The sequence below is a fragment of the Haliaeetus albicilla genome, chromosome 25 (assembly GCF_947461875.1).
Source record: "Haliaeetus albicilla chromosome 25, bHalAlb1.1, whole genome shotgun sequence".
Lineage (NCBI taxonomy): Eukaryota > Metazoa > Chordata > Aves > Accipitriformes > Accipitridae > Haliaeetus > Haliaeetus albicilla.
Window position 1 is genome coordinate 3,879,414 of NC_091507.1, and position 21,144 is coordinate 3,900,557.

At 39.2% G+C, this 21,144-nt stretch overlaps 1 protein-coding gene across 4 annotated transcripts in view; it reads left to right on the forward strand.

Annotated features, from left to right (window-relative positions):
• The window catches only part of MID1 (midline 1), a 161,235-nt gene that overhangs the window by 93,796 nt on the left and 46,295 nt on the right, over positions 1 to 21,144 (forward strand). For all 4 annotated transcript variants that reach the window (XM_069770411.1, XM_069770414.1, XM_069770412.1 and 1 more), the window contains exon 3: positions 10,128 to 10,223. In XM_069770411.1, the coding sequence (XP_069626512.1) occupies positions 10,128 to 10,223 (96 nt within the window). The remainder of the gene's footprint in view (positions 1 to 10,127; positions 10,224 to 21,144) is intronic.

A 21,144-nucleotide genomic window follows, 5' to 3' on the forward strand; every position in this document is an offset into this window, starting at 1 on the left:
AGCAGTTTTACCCTGGATATGCTTTCAAGCTGTGTGTAAGCTGAAAGCAAAAAATGGAAAATAACATTTGGAATATAACGATGGGACCTCAGGTATTGATGAAGTAGAGCTGGCTTGAGATATGTTTATGGTTTGGCATGCTACAAGTGATTTTTTATCATAGGAACATAGTAAAAATAAACTACAAAAGTGCTTGCAAACATGCTTTATTGAGCTAAAATTCACTACCTTGAAGTATCGTCATGCAATTATTCATATTAGTATGAACAATTCATTAGTTCATACTAATTGATTAGTTCGTATTAGTAAAATTAAACACATCTGTGATTATCTGCAATGCTGAAATAAGTGAAATAGGCAAGTCTGCTGTGGCCTCCACATGGGACATTTGCTTTTGGCTTGTTGGGTTTTTTAACTTTTCCATATACATTGTTGAGGGCTGTTAAGTAATAATCTGTCCTTCGATTATTGGCCCCTCAGGTGAACGGGTGCCCCAGTAGGGACTGAAAAATAATATTTTAGCAGGGGAAGGAAAGGAATTATTTCTTTGGGTGCTCCCCTGGCTATAGCACACACCCCTCACCCCCGAGCATTTTCTTGAGCATCCAAGTTACTTTCAGACCTTCCACCCAGAAACTCTTGGCACCATGCACTGCCGGCAAAGCAAGAGCCAGCAAGTGGGTTCAACTCAGGTTCATAAAATTTAGCAGGAGGTGAGGAGTGCATCGTAGCAGCAGCTGGGCAGGTCACAGCACGATCAAAATAAAAGGGGCAAAATTTCATACATGTTTTGGAGGTAAGAGTGGTGAGGGAGATCAGGATGTCTGGGAATGGAGTTGGGTCCACTGCTGAGGTAAGGGGAGGAACACCTTTTAGAGTTGTGCATTAAATGAGAGAAGAGGATACTACTGCCTGCTGACTATTTCCTCGGTATGCTTTTCTTTCATTTATCAGTTGCAAATGCAAGGCAAAACGGCAGTGCTATTTTCATTGTGGTTATTTTTCCAGTGGATCGATATTTAAATTATACTCAGACCTGAACCTGGTTGTCCAACCAAAAGCTCCTGGGTTTTTTTGGTGGTGGTGGTTTGGTTTAGTTACTGTCTTTTTTGTTTGGGGGGGGGGCTTTTTTTGGTTGGTGAATTTGAAATCTGGAGTTGATCTCTGATGAAGTGTTGGCAATAAGGGTTAGGCAGGTCAGAACAGAAACTTCACCTGAGTATGACAGAAATGTGAAACAAAATCTGATTCCAAATCATGATCTGTACCTTGCAATTTATACTCACTATTTACTTTAAACTTAGCTCATCACCATCACGTTGTTTTAATGAGTTCCTAAGTATGTAATTGTACTAAGATTATTTAACATTATTCTCTGGTTTTATCCATAGCAACTTGTAAAGTGAAATACTTAAATACAATAACAACTTTGTAGCTGAAATCTGAATCAAGGTTGATTATTTCCCCAACTCCTTAAATCAAGATCTGGTGCTTGGTCAAAAGGTTTGTACAGAAAAATACTGTTAAATTATATTATCAGGCAAGATTGGCAAGTATTTTAGATGATTTTTTAAACCTTCTTTTCAGAAAAGTACTTAAGCCCGTGTCTAAACCTTAAAACTGTAAGTAACTCAAGTTCACCATGCCAGACTTCTTTCGGGGCATTTACTCAATATAGTAGAGGGGTTTAGTATACTGAATAGGAAACAGAGCAAATGAAGAGAAGAAAAAACAGAGAGATTTACACTTCTGTCTAGACCAAGCTCTAACTGTGGGCAGCACGGTAATGAGCATGTGCCAGAATGAGCATTAAAGTGGACAGATGCCAACTTTTTCATTGTGAGTAACCTCTTGCAGCTGGAGCCTATTCACTGGAAGGAAAAGGCAGAGCCACCAATGACTCCAGTGGTGCAAAACCGGAGCGCTCCAGAGTGGAAGAATTAGCTCATGGTGTACTTCTTGGCAAAATCCTGGGGAGTTTATAAACACACAAAAAAATACCTTAAAATGTAATTGTAAGTGGTGCTTTGTTTAGTATGATTCTCCCTAAGCCAGGGTTGGGTCTTTCTGGTTGACTGGTTGGTTGACACTTGCCTCATGCACCATGCCATTGGATAGTGGGATCAGCATTTTCCAAAAGAGGTGCTGTGCTATGGCTTCACTTGGGCTTACTAATGGTGCCGATATGGCTCCTAATATGCCACCAGAGCAACAGCTGGGAATATATTGTGTTCACAGATGTACCTGTTGCCTCTCTATAGAGGAAGTGCACAGAAAGTCACTCCCGTTTCTTGAATAAGAACTGCTGGTGGTCTGTTTAGCCCAACTAGATGGCTAGATGCCACACGTGTAGCAGACAAAGCCAGTGCGTGCCCTGGGTGTCCCAGTCCTTCCAACTGTGCCAGGAGATGGACTTCCAGCTTCGTTCTCTGGATGGACAATTATCCTCAGGAGGGCAATCTGCAGAGGTCCTTCAAAGTCCTGTTTGCTATACGGAGAAACATAAATGCAGATGGGTGCAGCTGCCTCAAATGTCAGCTTTGTTACAGGCCAGCAGAAAGAGCTGAATTAGGTTTGTGACAGCTCCACTGGTCTGCTACCTAACACAGACCAAACCACCATGTTGACCTCTAGTCCTTGCCTATCTAGCCGTCCTTTCTAACCTGCCAGTTTTGCATATTACTGAATTGCTTTTTATACATACCTGCTTAGATAAGATGGAATTTTTCAACCGCAAAAGGCAGTAATATGTACTGACTGATTAAAACCAGATTTTTTTCCATGATACAACCTCTTAAATAAAATACAAAATTTCAGAAATGTTTAAGCAGATATCTGTAGAAGCCAGGACTTTAATAACACTGCATAAATTGTGGTTCTTTAGATGGGCTTTTTGCTTTCTCTTCATATAAATGTCTGTCATTAGTTATGTGCAAAACTCAGAACTTCAGTTTTTGGAATGAATACTTCCCAGATCTTGCTCGTGCAAGATTAGTTTAGGCATCTCATGAGCAGGAGCTCTTGTTGGACTCCTGCTTTTAAGTACGTTCCATGTCTTGGGAGGTTGGAAGTGGATGCAGCCAGGATGCTGCAGGGCAGCTGTGCAACAGTTCAAGTTCTCCTTAACCCCCTTCATTGCACTGGATTAGCCCATGGGGAAAAGAATGAGCTTATGAACCCTCTAGCTCTCCACAATAAGTCTTTAATGACATGCTTCAAATGCAGGGTGTCTGGTGTTTGTTGTGCTCTTTTAACACTTCAGCTTCCAGTCTGACTACTGCATTGAAGAAAAAAAAAAAAAATCAAATATGTTGGGGCCTCAAATGGAGCTACAGTTTTGCAAACCTTTATTAACTCACCTGTCAGTCTAAGACTGGTTTTAGTTTTTAATTTAGTGAAATGCTTAATGTAGTCTTTCTTGATCCTTGATTGCTGATTATTATTCTGGTCCTTCTTTGATTAATGACTCATTAGAAATAGTGCTGAAGCTGCCCCCAGTTCCCAGCCAAGCCAACATTTGGATATCTTCTAATGGTTTAACTGAAATGGGAATTGCTAAAAATATTGCTTGTCCTATAAAGTCAGTTTTGTCACTGTCTAAACTGGGACAGAGTTCTTATAACATGTTTGAATGCCCTCAGAAAACAAATTGCTTTCTCTGTTTAAAAGAAAATGTTATTTTCTTTTCATTTTTTGTATGCCCATTTCACTTTATAATACTGAAAATAACTACGCAGCGTCAGTTCTGTTGGCCTATGTTCTTTGTAATCATGGTCCCTTTTACAGGCAGAATAGTTTTTAAGTATATATATTGTTTCTTTCCCAAACCTAATAAAGCACATCAAAGGAGAACATTTGCTATAGTGCACTATATCTACAGCTCTAGTCCTGTCCTTTTTCCTCAGAGGCCCCAGTTGTGAAATTTCTCTTATGCTCTGAGGAAGGGAGAAGAAGCAGTGAAGGAGGACTAAAGAGCATTGCAGCAAAGCAACTCACAAGGCAGATTAGCGTAGTTAAATCAAAGGGCAGAACTGTGGCTGCAAGTGGCAAGCACCCCGGTATATTTGAGGGCATGGCTCTGCAGAGAAGCAAAAGTGCAATTGCAGGTTTTCCCTAGAGTGTTGTCCTCTCAGTTAATAAAGGTTTTATGTGGTCAAGAATCTGAAATGCTTGGCTTTCCTTTAATTTCCACAATGTCCCATTTTAAATAAGGGTTAATATAAAAATAAGCAACATTCCTATGAAATATGCAAATAGACCCAACTTAGTTAACATCATTTAAGTCATAGTGGCTTCAAGTGCAGCTATTTTTATTGCACTTTTAATAAAAATAGTCCTGGACAATTAATTAACAGTGCAGTATCTCATGGGTCTTTCCTTGTGATATACTGTAATCACTTGAGGTAAAAAATCTTAGTCCCCAAGAGTGTATCAACATCATAGCTGTTATTTCTTTTCACGTAGAAATGTGGAGTGCAGTTGTCAAGCTCTGCACATTTGAGACTTGAGGTCAATCATTCCTATTAGCTGCAAATGTTACCATTCCCTGGCTGGAGAAATACAGGGTCGAGCATGTGTATCCCATGGAAGAGTAGTCATCTGTTTCAGGACAAGTACATAGAATAAAAATTAGCTTAAGTTTTTCCATGTGCACCTGGCACGTCCATTTAAATAAAGAACACCAAAGGAAACATTAAACTCGCATACACCCAAAACCTGGCCCAAACCCATGCTTGATGCTCTGGTAGTTCGTCTGGAATTGATTGGCAACTTTTTTAATAGGTCAGACACAAGTAGGCAGCAGGCCTAGTTCATAGGCTATGTCACCACAACGAGGTGGGAACGTAACTGGAGCGCATGCAAGCATAACTTCTTCAAGTTAGGAGGAAAAAACCAGTTGCAGTGAAGATGTGGTTGCATGGACTTTGTTAGTGACAGGGAATATATTTATGATCTCTAGCCAGCCTGCGTGTACTAAAGACTGATCTGCCATGTCAACACCGCTAGCTTGAGTAAGGTAGGATACGATCACGCTTCTGCTTTGTGGTGTTTTATTCCTCGTCTCTGTTTTACTGCAGTGTAACTGTGAGGCTTTTGGTTATGCACTTTAACCAACCAAATCTGAAAATATATAACCTCTGTTTCAGTTTGACCATTTGTAAAGAGATGATGGGAGGGTGGCTGTGGTTCTCATGAAACCTATATAATTACTGAACTTAATTTCCACTATGCAGGGCTCTGTTAAGCCCAGAAGGCTCTCCAAAGTTGTTTTCTTCTTTAAACCAGGAGGTAGCCTCAAAACATGCTTTACTTTGGTTGGTTCTACAGCAGGAGCAAAGGAAATGCAAACTGCTGTCAATGTTTGCAGCCAAAAGGCTTTGTTCATGATGGATTGGATGTAAATGGCGATCAAGGCTGTCCTTACAAAGTGCTGTCCCACAGTGTGTGTATTAGCATGCGCTGCAGTTTCAGTGGACCGGTTCTCAAAGCCTTCCAGTAAGCCATGAGTGGAAAATACAAATGCGTACTTATATTTACCAATGGCAGGAAAAAGAATATTTTTAACGAGAAAAAGACAGTGGCTTTACTTCAAATGGAATTTAAAATCTCATTGTAGCCGATAGCTGTATGTTTTGTTTTGTGGCCCTTTGAATAGATATTTTTTATGGAGCAGAAAAAAGCCTCTGAGAAGATGATCTCAGGGATGTTGTTATTTTCTCTCCTGTGACGTAAGGCAGGAGCACACAAGTCAGCATTTTTCGTCTTTACAAGCTTACATTAATTTACTTTGACAGCATTTCCAACCCATATAGTAGCTTAGGACTATCTGTTTGTGCTACCTTCCTATTTTAGACAAGCAATGCTTTGCGTGAGACTGTTAATTTGGCAAAGGGCATGGGTTCACATTTGGTTTTCATAGACTGATAGATTTAAAGGCCAGAAGAGACCATTATGATCATCTAGTCTGACCTCCCACTTCAATCAGGGCACAAGCCTCACGCAATCGTTGCTGCAACAAGATCGTGACTTCAGTGTGAGCCAGACAACAGCTTAAAGAAAGCATCCAGTCCTGAGTTACCTTCCTCTAATTTTTAGCATTAGTTTTTCCAACTTCAGACTCCAGTCCCTGGATCATATCATTTTATAGGCATGCAGAGTCAAAATGAAACATCATCCCCAGCTGTCTTTTTCAATTACGTGTCTGTGATTTCATCTACTTGGATTTATCCCAAGATCATAGGAATATTTATGTTGTATAGTTGTCAGACCATGTTAAATGGACAGTAAGCATTTTTTTTTCACTTTATACTGGATGTTGTAAAAACAGTTGCAAAGCACGCATGGAATGTCAAGATCTTGGGCTAGGTCTGCGTTGGTATGTCAGGAAGCATTCAGCCTGGCTTTTGCTTTTTGAGAGCAGTTTCCATCCAGTGAGTTAACATGCGTGTAGCCTGTTCACAGAGCAAATTGACAGCAACTATTGTCTTTTTAAAAACCAACCCCCACATTTCTAAGATCAGGTTTTAATAGATAACAATGAAAATTGGCAAGTGACAAGAAAGATAAGGAAAGGCAGGTGCAAATATTTAAGAAATCATGATTTACCTACAACATTTCCAAAAATACAGTTGTAATTTTTGTTCACCGAGGAGAAATGGCAGTAGAAGATTAGGTGGGAGGAAGGAAGATACTTTGAATAAGCTTATTCTGCCACTCATTTTCACATGTACTCGTTATAATGTGAGAGCACGCTTTCTCCAGACTTAAAACCTAGCCACAATTCACTATCCCAGGAATTCTGGTCTACAGCACTGGATCAATTTTTCAAGATGGCCAGAGCTCCAAGTTTGGCATTGACGTTTTACACAACTTAGGAAGTTTCTGGTGTGGATGTGAAATGAGTCTGCGACACTTTGGAAAGTCTGTGAGCAAACTTCTGCTTCTGAAATTTAAATGTCTTTCAGGCCCTTTCTGGCTCTCCCTATATGGAGTAAAGAAAGAGGGCAGGGCTTGAACTCTGCTTCTGGTACCTACTATCATGTGGTAGCCAAAATGGTACCATGGTCTGTATGGGAATAGAGTAGGGGAAGGAACTAGAGGAAGATATTGCCAAGAGAAAATCGAGGTAAACATACTGCAAGAATCGATTGAGTTTTACGACCTTTGAAACTTTCAAGTCGGGCCAGTCTTAAGAGCTGCAATATAGTACTTGCCCAGTGAAACTGGAAAGATTGACGTTAATTTCAGAAAGCAGCTGCCACGTTCTTGTTATCTTGTAAAGCATTAATGTAAACTGATGTTCTTCATCAAAATTTTAACAAAATTCTGGTAATTCTTGACTTCCAAAGACCCCGATTTCTTACATACCAAACTGCATGGAAACAAAATTCCAGGATTTCCAGTATGAAAATGACAGATCGAGGAGCTAGAGCACAGGAATGCATTAACTGCAATTTTTGTAAGGCAACTCATTTGTTTAGTAGTTATCTTCCATTTTCACGGTTGGGAAATGCAGAGGACATCAAGAGACCTGAGTGAAACCATAATAATATATATGGGTTTATGTTTATATTCACCGGATAGGAAACTTACTCTAAAATGTTGTTCTTTATCCAGGATTTGAAAATATCCTGGATATAATAATCTGTGGGTAAATAAATTTCTCTTTCAGAGAAAAATACTCTTCATGTATTAATGGCCTTAGTTGAAGACACTTTGAGGTTATTTAAAATCACTGCAGTGTTTCATATCAGCTTTGAGAACATTTTTTCTTCATGGTATGTATAGGTCCCGACTGTTAGCATTTATTATGTCCCATAATACATTTTAAATTAGGCAATCTCAATCAAGAATATACATTTTTCATTTTAAACCTTTTAGTATAAAATATCAGAACATGTACAAAATGAATATACGAGCAATAAGAAGGTACATAAATATAATTTCAAGAGCATTTGCACATTTGGATCCCCTTAGCAAACTGGTTTTTAAAGACAAAGGTTATCTGATACTGTAACTATATATGTTATTTTGACTGTGCATGTGAGTCTCAGCTCTACAAAGGGACATCTAACAGCACAGCAAACATGTCTTTGCAATTAAATGATCGTTCACAGTATAGCTTATGGAAATATAAGATACAGCTCAAACTGTTCGGTAAAGAATGCCCATTCTTGTTACTCTTTGTTTTAATGGGCTATAAAATATATGCAGTGTAGAAGGTATTTTTACAGCCAGAGCTTGTGATACACGATATGCATGGCTGTGCTGGGAAGAAAATGCCAAAATTATGTACTTCAAACACCCATCACGCTTCTCGGAAGGGTTACATACATAAAGCCATCAAAATCCTGTCCTATCTTTAATGGAACAGGACGGACTGGTCCTCCGGTGTGTACAGCATCAGCCCTGGTAAATGCCAAAGTACGTATGGTTCAGCAATGAAATACTGCCAGCTTCGTTTGTTTGTAGCCGTATGCAAGAAGGAGTAAGGAGACTGCACGGCTGCGGAAAGGGAGGGCAAGGAACAAAGTTTTAAAACAGCATGAAATAGGCAGGCAGGGCCAGAAAACAAATACACACATACACAAAGTGGTAAGCGGGGGAAGGATGAGTTAATGGTAGCTGGAGGGACTTAAGCGATGGAATAGATACATCGGGGGGGAAAGGTAGTAGTGTGAAGAAAAAAAGTCCATTAATAAAAGATGAGGAGGGATGAAATTAATGAGAGCTCTGCAGAGACACTACAGCCCTTGTGGGGGGAGAAACACAGGGCCCAGTTCTGGTATTCTTGTTCCGTACTTCCTAGATACTGGGGACTGCTCGGAGGACAAAGTACAATTAAAAGGCAGGGACTGTCAGCCTGTCAGGAATACTAAGCAAGGGACTAGTCTCACACAGTTGCATAGGTGAATAACTATGAGAAACAGCTGATCATGCCAGCAGTCCCCAGGTTTATTCAAAATGAAATATGTGCCCCTCAAGTCACTGAAATAAATGAGTGTTTACAGTCAGGACTCTTTAATGGCTTGCTGCCTTTTTTACTTCTTTTTTATGTACTTAAGTTATATTTACAGGGCTTTTTTGTATCTCTGGAAACTGCGTTTTATGCAAAAAAACGACTTTTTTATGCCCATGTGCTTCCAGAAGATGGAATTACATGCAAAACAGCAGCTATCTTGGGATGCGCAGTAAAAAATGAGGAGCTGGTAGCTGCAAGTTCCACGGTGCATGGCATGATCCTGGTCCGAAGGCAGCCAGACCAGGGTGCAGGTCACAGCCATCACAGACCTCCTCCTCCTCATGTGCTTGGATTTTCTTCCTGTGGATACGAAGGGGAGAAGGGAGGCTGAAAGTGTTGTTGCTAGATCCCAATCTCACGTGCAATTGCACAGCGGCCAGGATGCAGCCTCAGATCTGGAAGCTGGAAAGCACTCTGCTCTCCCACAGTTGCAGATATTTATTGCAGCCATAATCGGTTGATGAACACAGACACAAGTCGCAAGTTCTCTCTGAAGAACAGTTAGAGAAGGCACAATTTGTGAATTATTTCATTCTTATGCGTAGAAAGGATGTTTTTCTTTAGAATTATTTATTAAAAAGTATAACTCTACTAAACTAGGGAATTAAATCAGTTAGATGCTGATCCATCTACTGGGTCCTTACAAGTACAGACCCAAAGGGGCACATGCTCAGAGACCTCAGTTAGCAGCAGGCTTTTAAATTCAGATATTTAAATTCAGATGACTGAGAGCAGGAAATAAGGAGTCAAAAAGTGGTCTCAACCAAAATAAACCACTTCTTTTGGTGAGACATTTTTAGCTTCCCTGCTCTTATCCTTACTCCTCCCCCCCCCGACTAAGCCTAATTGCTTAATCTAGTTTTTAATAGGTCCTTAGAAACTCTATTTTCTAGAACTTTCTTTTATTTTGAACATTTCTGCTCTCTTGTCTTGCCATACTTGATGCATGGACAAAACATCTGATGGAGCATATAAAAATTAGTCTCATGTTCATACCTGTGTAATTACAAAATTCAGATCCTGAAAATATATCCATTTTTCAACTGTTCACCTAAACATTAAATTCTTCAAAATGCTAACATGTTCTTTTCTTTCTTTTTGACAGCAAAATTTGGAGAGTAATCTCACCAACCTTATTAAGAGGAATACTGAACTGGAAACTCTTTTGGCGAAACTCATTCAGACCTGTCAACATGTAGAAGTGAGTACTAACCTCCATTTGAAATACTTGTAAACTTAATTACATTCATTTCCAGCATTAAGGAACAAAACTTAAAAAAAAAAAAAAAAAAGCAACAAGCACAGAACTAAATTTAAATAGCGGTAAACTGATTTGGAGCTTTTTCACTGGTAAGTGGTATTCTCAATACAGATGAACCTCCTTTACATTCCTTCCTATCCCTTTTCAATTATGATATGTTTGTATGGCCCCCGCCACTGCTGTACTTGAGCACATCAGTCACTATCTGTAACAGGTTTATCTTTTTAGGTCATTTGTCAGGTAGAGTAATATTTACAGGTGGAAAACTAAGGCAAAGAACCAGATCCACAATGATATTTAGGTTTCTATCTGCCACTGATTTTTTTTTTCATCAGAATTAAGTATCTAAATGCATTTGTGGACTCCAAAGTCATACATGAAATATATTTATCTTCAGAAGAAGAAGGATGTTTACAGGCTTTTGAGTTGCCTCAGTTACATATTGCACTTCGAGTATCACAGAAATTCTTTAGCAAGAAGGGATTTGAATCCATATTTCCCCAAGATCTGGGGGATTTTTTAGGTGGCCCCATGGATGCTGCTGCTCTACATGCAAATTAAAATAATCACAGAATAATTCAGCTGTAGGAGATCACACAGGAAGAGATCGGATTCCAAAATAGATTATTTTTTAGCAAAACTTTTCTTTTTACTTTTTGCCGTGCGGTAAGACCTTTTCAGCTCCTTATAGTACATTCAGGTCAACAAAGCCAAAACCACTATGAACAAAAAGCTTCCATATCATAAAAAAACTTACAAAAACCAACAGGAGTTTATGCTTTCTGCCAGTAAATGTGATACAAACATCTCCCTGGCATCAAAACTTTATCACCAGTGCTTTCCTTGTTGTCAGTCTCAGCCATGAGTCCCAGGTGACACACCAGATACAAAATAGTTTTACCCCTTCTCCAGGTAAATTGTGGCTGAGAAACACTAGAAGACTAGGAAAGGCTCAACAGCATGAGGCACATGTGCTTGTTGACAGATATACTGGATTCACTGAGATAGACCAAGTTCATCATTTGCAGTGCTATCAGTTTTCATAAGTTCTAAACTCACTTTAAGGTAGGATGGGGAAGTTAATGAGGTAGGAATCAGAGCAGCTGGCACAACATAAATACTGCTGATTTAGAGTGGAACAAGCTTTAGACCTCAATCACAGAGAAAAGGTATTTTCAGTTCAACAGCTAATTACTAGTCAGATTAATAGGGAAAACTTATTTTCCCTATGAAAAATGGTTGGGGTTTTGTTTGTGTTATAATGGTGCCTGTTGACAGGCTTCTGCACAGGACCATTTCACTTCTGACTGCACTGCAATTCCTGCACCAGCCTCATTTATTCAGACAAGGGTGCACTGTATTTTCCTAGCAGACAGGCAGCATTAAGTAATAATAGTGTTGTGTAGAAAAGGTATTCCACTCTGAGTACAGTTGTCTATATATGTGAAAGGAAGCCAGGTTTCTTCACCAGCATTACCTGAGGAATAGCTCTGGGGAATTTGGGAGAGGAAGGTAGCACTCTTTCAGTGCTTCTGAAACATGGATATAATTTAAGAGAAAGTTAGCTGTGACATAAACTGCTGTAACACAGCCACCTGCCAGCTCTGCAGAAAGGCACTCGGTTTTTAGCGAAGCCTTTTTCTTCCTTATAAAGTCCCATGGAAGTTCTCCATAGGGCTTCTTCATTTCTGTCTTTTTCAGACTAAAATTCAGTGACCTAATTAAGCCCAAGAGCAACTTTTGCTTGTGAATAGATTCAAAGTCACATCTTGAAAATTTGGCATCTGTGTAAGTACTTTGTTGACTGTGGTAATGGCACGTGCTGCAGATAAAAAGGAAAAAAAAAAGTCCACCCAAAAACCCCAAAGCAACCAAAACCAAACCAAAACACAAACCAAAACAAAAAAACCCAAGACTGTTCTTCCAAAGAGATCATCTTATCCATTTTTCCTATCCGCTCCACCTCTGTGGAGCCTCACTGATGCCATGGGGCTCAACAAAACCGTGAAAGTCTCTCCACAGAATGGGCCATGAGGTGCACGGTTTGAGTTCTTTGTATGGGCAGCAATAACATCAGGCAGAACAACTGTAGTATCAGCTGGAATGACTGGAGTAGGTAATGAGAGACAGAGACAAGGCACGTTTTCTTCCTCTTTATATAAAACTCAGAGCAAAACCCATGAAGCAGATGAGCTCAGGACAGCATAAGGCTTCTTTTTCATTGGTGGCCTATGTCCAGGATGGGCTAGATCTGGAAAATTTAAAATCGCTCCTCTGTCTCCTCTGTAATTCTGCACTATATTACCAACTCTGAAGTTTAGTATTACAAAAAATCCAACTTGTTCAACTGGTAACAGATGCGCTACTGTCCCTGGAGTCCTGTTTTAGAAAATTTCTCTGTAGACATAAAGCAATAGCAGCAAAGTTGTTAATGAATTCCTACCACGTTTTATTCATCAAATTAGTCTAATTAGCATTTAAATTAGCTAAAAATTAAGAAATGAGCTTCAGTCAAAACCCTGGACCTAGGCCACGCTGGAAATCGGGCAAGTGGGGATGTGGAAGTAAACTTTAAAGCTATCTCTGTTTCTCAGAGCTCTGTGAAAACTTCAGATATGGTGTGAACATCTCCAACATTAGAGAAGCTGAGGCTTAGACAGTCAGTACGTTTGCTTTCTTTCTTTCTTAGTGCTGCTTTGTGACAGAAAGTCATTCTAAACCAGGAACACGAATGAAGCAAACAGTATGTTGGTTGTAACATTAATGTTACAAATTTAAAATCATAAAATATTGGGAAAAGAAAAGCTGAAGTTTCCAATGGCTGTATTAGCATTGCCAAATGAACTCACTCAAAGGTTGAAACTGAACAGATAGTTAATTTAATGGGAAATGTTTTCTTTTTCATTTTTTGATACAATATATTACAGATAATGATGTAAAATATATAGTATACAATTTGTAAACATGTGAAAACATCGGTAGTACACTTTAAAAACTGCTGTTACATACTTAGATTTTCCTTATGTAATTTTAAATAATTTTAATAATGTTATTTTAATGTTGATTTAGATTTGGCGGGGGTTAAAACCAGTTGAAAAAAGAAAAGAAGCTTTGGGTGTCACACATAATTTAAACTTTGAAAAACAAGGAAGGAAAGGAAAGGAAATTATTATTCCTTGTGTTGATGTTACGAAGTTTTTATTAGGGGATATATAAACTTTAGAAAAAGCTATGCTAATTAACATTTATTCGTAGAAATAAACGCTAATGTTTTTTAAAGCCTTTGTCATGTCATAAACCAAAAAATTCAATATTACATAAAAAATGAAAAAGGAATGACTTTTTTGGCTTTTGATATGGAGCAGAAGCTGATGTTTCCGAAAATGAACAATAAACAGGCTTTGTGTCTTTTGCACAAATGAATCCTCACCAGCCAAACCAAATGTTATCACAGAGCCACTGTTTCTCATCAGCAAAGTGAGCTGTTAATGGCTTCCCAGCAACCAGCTTCACTCCAGATTAATTATCTACCCATACACCCGTCCCATCAGGCAATTGTAACTTCATCGATAGCAAAGGCCATATCCCAGTCTCTCTGTGCTTTAAAACTAATGTTTATTCCCTTCTGGAAGAGAGTTATTTTCACTTTTTGCTCACCCGAGCAGGCAAGGACTGGTCAGGGATGTTCGTTATCTGGAAGCTGGATGCCTTCCAGCCCGCGGGGAGGGAGGATCTGGGGCTGCCTTTCATCACAGCAACGGAGGCATAAATCTTGCCTATTTTTAGATGGAGTTTATCAATTTATGACAGGATTTATCCTGATGGGGAACCTGATCTTGGGAGACTCAAGAAGTCCACTTCCAGTCTTGGATTCCTGTGGGTGGTTCTGGGCATATCGGCAGGAAATCTTTTGTGAATAAATCAAGCCAAACGTGTATTTTTTACGGCTTTAAGTACAGTGGAGATATTATTAAGCATTTTACAGTAATAATAATTTTGATATTGGAATGTCTGATTTCATGCCTCTTATGAAAGTATAGTCTGTGCTAATACTTCATGGTAACGCTTAATTTTAAAAATCCCTTTTTCTCAAAGGGACCCACACCCTGAAAAGTGAGTGCTTGAGACTGTAACACTCCTTTTTGTCCCATATCTTTCTATCTTGTTAGGAGCACCTGGCACACTGGTTTTGCTCATCTTTCAGACGCATCCCTAACATGTTTTTTGTTTTACACTCTTTTTTTCCACCTTTCCACTCTCCCTTCCTCTGTAATCCTGTCATTTCTTGGTTTTGCAGAAACCCCAATGGCTCTTAATCAGGAAGGTTTTGTTTTCCTTCCTTGGAGACGATGGCAGGTCTACAACCTCGTGCCTTCGGCCAGGCTGCTTTCTGCAGAGCACCCCCTCGCTCGGGGCAGCTCGCTGGGTTGGCCCTGGTGAGCCAGCTCTGCTCCTTGCTCTGTTTAGGAAAGGTGGCTGTGGCTGCCTCCCCAGGGACAGCAGGCTTGGCCGCCTAAAATGATAAATAGGATTTATCATAGGATAAAATATAGTTTTCTCTACAAACTGAGAAAATGGAATAAAAATGGCTACTAGTCTGAAATATGTTTATTTGTAGTCCTAGTCCACAGCATTCACGCATCTCATAGTATCTGTAGAAAACTTTTTTTAAAGCATTAAAAACTGTCCTGGAGAATTTTATCTTTAAATTCTGTGGACATTCACCCAACGAGAGAGCCCTCTAGCATGTGGCTAAATCAGCATGTGGCTCTTAAAAGTCCATAAAAATGCCCGTGCGTGTCAGGAAAGCAGCTACTTAATTCTGGAGCTGTTATAAGGGGAGGATGTTTGAGGGAAAAGGAAGTAATGTAAATATTTATGCTTTGGCATAAATTAACAGTCTAGGTACAAGCCTTCTACCTCAGCTGAGGGAGAAGAGGCTCTAGCTGGATCCAGTCCCACTGGGTAGAACAAGGATGCAATAATTTGCTTGTAACAAACGTGCTAGACAAATTGCTCGTGTGGACATCTGAAAATTGCTGTAGGAGCCTAAGACAAATTTTACAAAACCAGTTGTAAAATTGGGATTGACAGGCCTAGGATATGGCAATATAGGTTAATCCCTGGGTGATAGCATCCCCGTGGCCATACCAACCCACTGCCAGCTCTCCCTTCTTCCCACCACGTGCTGGAGGGGTCTCAGCACCCCGGGGTGGTCTTTGGCAGGACTCCCCAATGCCTGCCACGTGCAAGGCAATGGGGGCCGCATCCTGCTCTGCTGGCCTGTGCCTTTTCCAGCTGTATGCAGCTCTGGATTTAGCCACTTCTCTGTTGAACCAGGGAAGGATTTCATGCTGTAAGCGCTTAGGTTCTCCCCTTGGTTTTAGTGTCACAGGTTTCTCTGGCTGACAAAGTGCCATATCACAGTAAATCTGCTTCTTTGTCATAGTTTCCAAGGCACATTGCTTCCGTGAATGTGTGAGGCTACTGCAAACGTCTTTTAGATCGTGACGTTATTTGGCATAAGGCACAAATTTGAGCATGAGCCTCTTTTGCCAGTTACTTTTTTCTAAGCAATTTGAGTTTTGTTTCTGGACTTTCTTCTCATCTTTTCTAGGAAACATATGATTAAACGTCTGTTATATAGTCAATACCATGAAGCTTCTCTCATCTGTTAGGCAGAAACATAATCTGAACTCAGCTGGAGGAAAAATTGGAGCAATTATCTAGGGGGGAGGGTAAAGGAAATAGGTTTTGCTTGTAGACAGCTTTATAACATCTGTATCTCAGTCTTTCTGTTTGTTTTGTTTTGTTTTGTTTTCAGTTCACCAAACGTCATAGGAAGCAAATTCTGGGCAGCACTGCAAAATCATTTTTGGTTGTATAAAGAAGGGAAGGCATTTTCCTCTAACTGTGTAACCCTCAAACTGCTGCATCCTTTGCTTTGTGTTCGTGATGGAAATGCTCAGTTTCTAGTTCACTTCTAAAGATCTGCTGCAGGCTAAATCTTAGCATAAAGTTCCCAGTCCAAAATTGTTTTTGCGTGTGTCGAAGGGTGTTTTTTATAGCCATGTTATATAATCACCTGCAAAAAAAAGAGTGTATTGAAAGACTCTTTATTTCACTGGCACAGATACTGAACACTCACACATATCAGACACATTTTAAATCAGTGTAACAACAGTAGTGCAAAAGTGATGAAGAGAAGATGGCAGCACCTGGAAAATCCTGCTGTCTTTTTTTTGTGTGGCTGATCAAAAAGAAATGAGCCAAATAGGAAAATTATATAGATAATGAAAATTTGAGTTTCTGGTAAGACTTCAGCTGCAAGATAGTTCCTTCAAATTTTGCGACAAAATGTCTCCATCAGTTTTTATATAAGATACATACAGCATTTCTGTCACTTGAGGGACAGCAAAATCAAAACTCGGCTGTCAGGGTGATTCCCTGAGGACACTCAAACAATAAAGAGGCTTTGTCTGTGACAATAAAAAAACCAGTGAGTACTCTCTTTTCACTAAGTTCCATGGTACTCACTCCTTCTTGAGATTTGGGACGATCTCAGTCAAAGCCCCAATAAACTGAGAAGTTCTCATTAGGAAAATGTAGGCGGAAAGCCCGTGTGTAAATCCTGGTGTCTGAACCACAGCAAATGGCCTTTGTAGTCATACAAAGGGGACTAGTAGTAGTTTGGAATAAGGAATCTACTTTGCTGGGGGTATTTTCAGGTAGTAGGAAAGGGGCAATGGGTTAAATAAGTGTTTACCATCACTGTGAAATATGTGGGGCAGATAACTTGGAAAGTAGCTCCACTGAAAGTTGCTTTTTCTTCTGTCCCTGTATCTTCCATTTTTGAGAAGGTACTTGTTCAGCAGCTGAATTTATTTGCTATATTTAAGTGCTGGAAGTAACTGACATTTTTTGATTTGTGAAATAGACAGGAAAATACGACTTGAAGGAAATCGGGAGTTCTTACTCTCAGTAAGAGACTCATTCGCAAACTTCATGATGTGCATAAAACCCTAAGGAGGAGTTTGCAGCATTTTTTTCCTAAGACATTTTCTAATGAGAGAGGGTACAAGAGACACTTTCTCTATTAACATTATTTAGATTAAATATATGGCATTATCTACATTTGATTTCTGATTACTTTAGTTCTACATTTAATTCCACTCTCATAAAAGTTGATTTCATTCAATAAAAATCTCAGGTAAGCTTTAGTCAGAGTCTTAATTTTATATAGTGTTAGAGAAAAGAGAAACTTCAGAAATAAAAACTGACAAAACATGCTTCATGGCATATGGCAATACAGAATATTCATTCAAGGATGTCCTAAGTTGCATGTCCAGTAAGCCCTAGCCTAGTAGTCAAATATTATTTGCCTAAAGAATTAATTGCTTTCACAAATTACTAATTAAATGTATAATTGATCCTATATATATATAGAACTGCAGCACTTACATGTACATTTTATGTACAGATTAGGCACGTGCTGAAATATGTTACTGCACCTACAAACGTTTTGTAACTTCTGCAAATTGGAATCGTAAGTATGATAACAAGTCACGTGGATTGTATATAAGCTAATAGCAGTGCTTGGCGTTGCCTGTGAGGGCGGCCAGTTCCCATTTGCTCCATCTCTCCCTTTGTCTCACATCCATACACGTGTGTGTGTGTTAATATTCTTGTTAGACTGATATTCCTGCAACTTTTTGTCCTTAGACTAGAAAATGGGGTTTAGTTCACTGTTAATCACTGGTTAACTAATGCGGCAGGTGATATTTTGTGCCTGCCATCAAAGAAAATAGCTTGTCAGTCAAGATGTTGTTACTTTTTGGAACTCTCTGTCTTTGAGACGTTTACCTTTATGGGAATAAAATAGTTCCGAGTTCTTCCTTTTTCTGCCTAACATAAATAGCTAAACAGCAATTAGAGCAGCAAGGAGACCAAAGGCATTGGTCCTCTAGTGAGTATGTTAAACGCTAGGCTAAAGACCCCGCATCCTGGATGAGAGTTTTAAGTACTGAACTGTTGCTTACAAGGACACTAGCTTCATCTTCATCAAAGGATGGGCAGTCCTTTGAACTTCAGTGATTATTTGTTTTGTTTTTCCACCCTAAATGAAACACACTAAGTGGAATATTTTGCTCAATGTGAAACAAAGGCTTGATGTCAGCAGGAAAAACAAAATAAAAACAACAAATAAGTAAATATTGTTCAATTCAAAAAATATTTCCATTATTTAGGTTCAAAGAAAGGACTAACATAAAGGACAAAAATAATGACAGAAAATAAATTATTAACATGACTCTTTTACTGCATCTTGAAACCCCACATACCTCTTAGGGCTTAGTTTCACAAACAGCTTAATCTGATCTGAAGCCTCATTGGTGCCAAAAGTCTCCCCACCTCTGCTTCTGCCTTCCCCGTTGGGCCCACGTGAGCCATGTGAGCTCAGCCCAGCCATTTCCCCAGGTGGCCACACCAGCTTCTGTGGATGGAAGGAAAATGGGGAATACTTTTTTTCTTTTTTTGGCAGTATGATCCCAGAGCAGTTTAACCCAGTTGTGAAACTGCGGTTTTTCTCTCAACAAATGTCTTTTCTCCAGTGGGATTTTCTATCCTGAGAAATGTCAGCTATAGTTCCAACATGACGCTGCATTTGTGTTTTATAAAAACAATACTTGGTTCATTGAAGCAAGCCTGGTCGACGGGCTTTACAGCTGTCAGCATAAGCATCTCTGGAGTAGCTGTTTATAAGAACTTTCCAGATCATCTGAGTTTAAGATTGTTTATGTTTTTAATGGAATTCTTAAAAGAAACAATTTGTTTGTTTCCCATGAAACTTCTGGATTTGCTTTGGTTTGTGATTAGATTGGAAATGTCACTGGAGGACTGCTAGGTATCTTGCTGATTAGTTTCTCAACAATGTGCTTCAAAGCACAGTGGGACAAAAAACTTTAAAATAATATTTTAATAAGTAACATGAGTATTTCAAACTTCTAAAGAGGTTTAGTTTTAGTCAAGATTGGGGCAGATAGTCTTATCAGCCTGACCCAAAGCAGTTTAGCTATCCTGGCCTAATCGATTCTTCATTCACAAAATTCCTAGGTAGCCAGAGTAAGTTGCTGTATTTTTGCACTGACCTTTGTTTAACCTGCTCTGAGACTGCCTCTAAACACAGGTCTCCTGGTTAGAGATAGATGTGGAATGCAAACAAAAACAAAGCCTCTGGCACACTTGAAATGGGAGAGGACCATTCCCTTTTCTCTTGTGCCAATTCAAAGTAAAGGAGTCGTAGATGATCCATTCAGATGGCAAGCTGATTAATATCACATATTTCCAAAGGCACAGTTTGTCATAATAGATAAAATCAGTTTTACGCTTAGACTAGATAAAGTCTGAAAAAGCTTTATTCCAAGAGTTGCTTTTACTCTACAGAAGAGTAAATTGAATAACCTGTAATATCAAACAGGGATATGAAATGAAAGAAGTTTGAATCCATGACTCTCACTCAACCTAGACATCCATAAAAAGAAAGGGAAGAAATGTTTTCATAAATGCACATTAATCATTATCCTTTGTATTTCCATTAAGGAAATTAATGAAACATGGATTTTGTTAAAATATGACTTCAATGTATTGTGACTCTATGAAGAAAAGTTATTCACTTTACAATGTGGAGTAAAGAAAATAAATAAGCCTCTCTCTTTAGATGAGTATAATCCTTTAATTCATCTAGACACTCTAATCCAAGACAACGTGTTCCACACCTACATCACAACGAAGAAAGTTTTCCTAGAGTAAACAGGTACCAGCCATTATACGTCATCATTTCAGATTATTTTTTTTTCCTCAATTTCTGGGCTTAGTGTAAGAAAGAATTCGGGCTCAAAATATCTAGAGTGAACTTTGTGGCAATGATGTTACAGTTGTTAAGTGGAATCATTGCAATTAGCTTTTCTGACATTTTTATTTGTGAGTATATAGTAATTCTATAACTGTCAACTCAAACCCATCAAAAAAAGCCAATACCTCTTCTGTATCTGTATGACCACAACTGCAAAGAAATTATTTTTTGAGGCATTGAGACCATTTTTGAATAGTAAAGCTGAAACTCAAATTCATACCTCACTTTCCAAAGATCAGACTCTTTCTACAACCTACTTTCTTCCATTTTGCATAACCAGCAGAGGACTAGTGAATAAAAATTACTCTGGTTTTGATGAATTTATTCCAGACAGTGTAATCTTAAAAAAGCAGACTATCTCTAATTTAGGGTGTCTTAATTTGCTTGTCATTTAGAGATTATTTGCTGAAGAGACACGTGTGCATTTCCACTTGGGGACAAAATTGCCTCAGCCGTAAGGAATCACAGAAGGAGAGTTTTGCTCCTGCAAGGAAAATTCTGCTGAGACACTAAAAAATCCTTTGATTCCAGTATATTAGTTGAGGAAGTTTTCTTGGGTATGAATCTAGCCCTCTGACACTCTGTTTGCCTTTGAATTAACCATAGAAGCTCCGCCAGAACCTTGAACCTCTAGCCATGTTGTAGTTCTGTGATTTCCCAAACATCTGCTGGGGACTTTGAAACCACCACATTCATTTTCTTATGACCTAAGCTGCAATTTTACTCGGGTCTCTGAAGATGAAAGCCAAGGAAGCCTCTGCAGAGAGCAGAGCACTTTCCAAAGCAGTTCTCAGCTTGTGGAGCTGGGAACAGCTGGCCTGCTCTCCCCTTCGGGTCGGGAGGGTTTGGTGTTTCCAGCTCCCTGTCAGACATCTGAGGAACCCCCATTTTTCTTTTTTTTGTACACCCACTCCCTGAGGCAAAGGCCAGCAGTCCTTATCCATCTGTCTG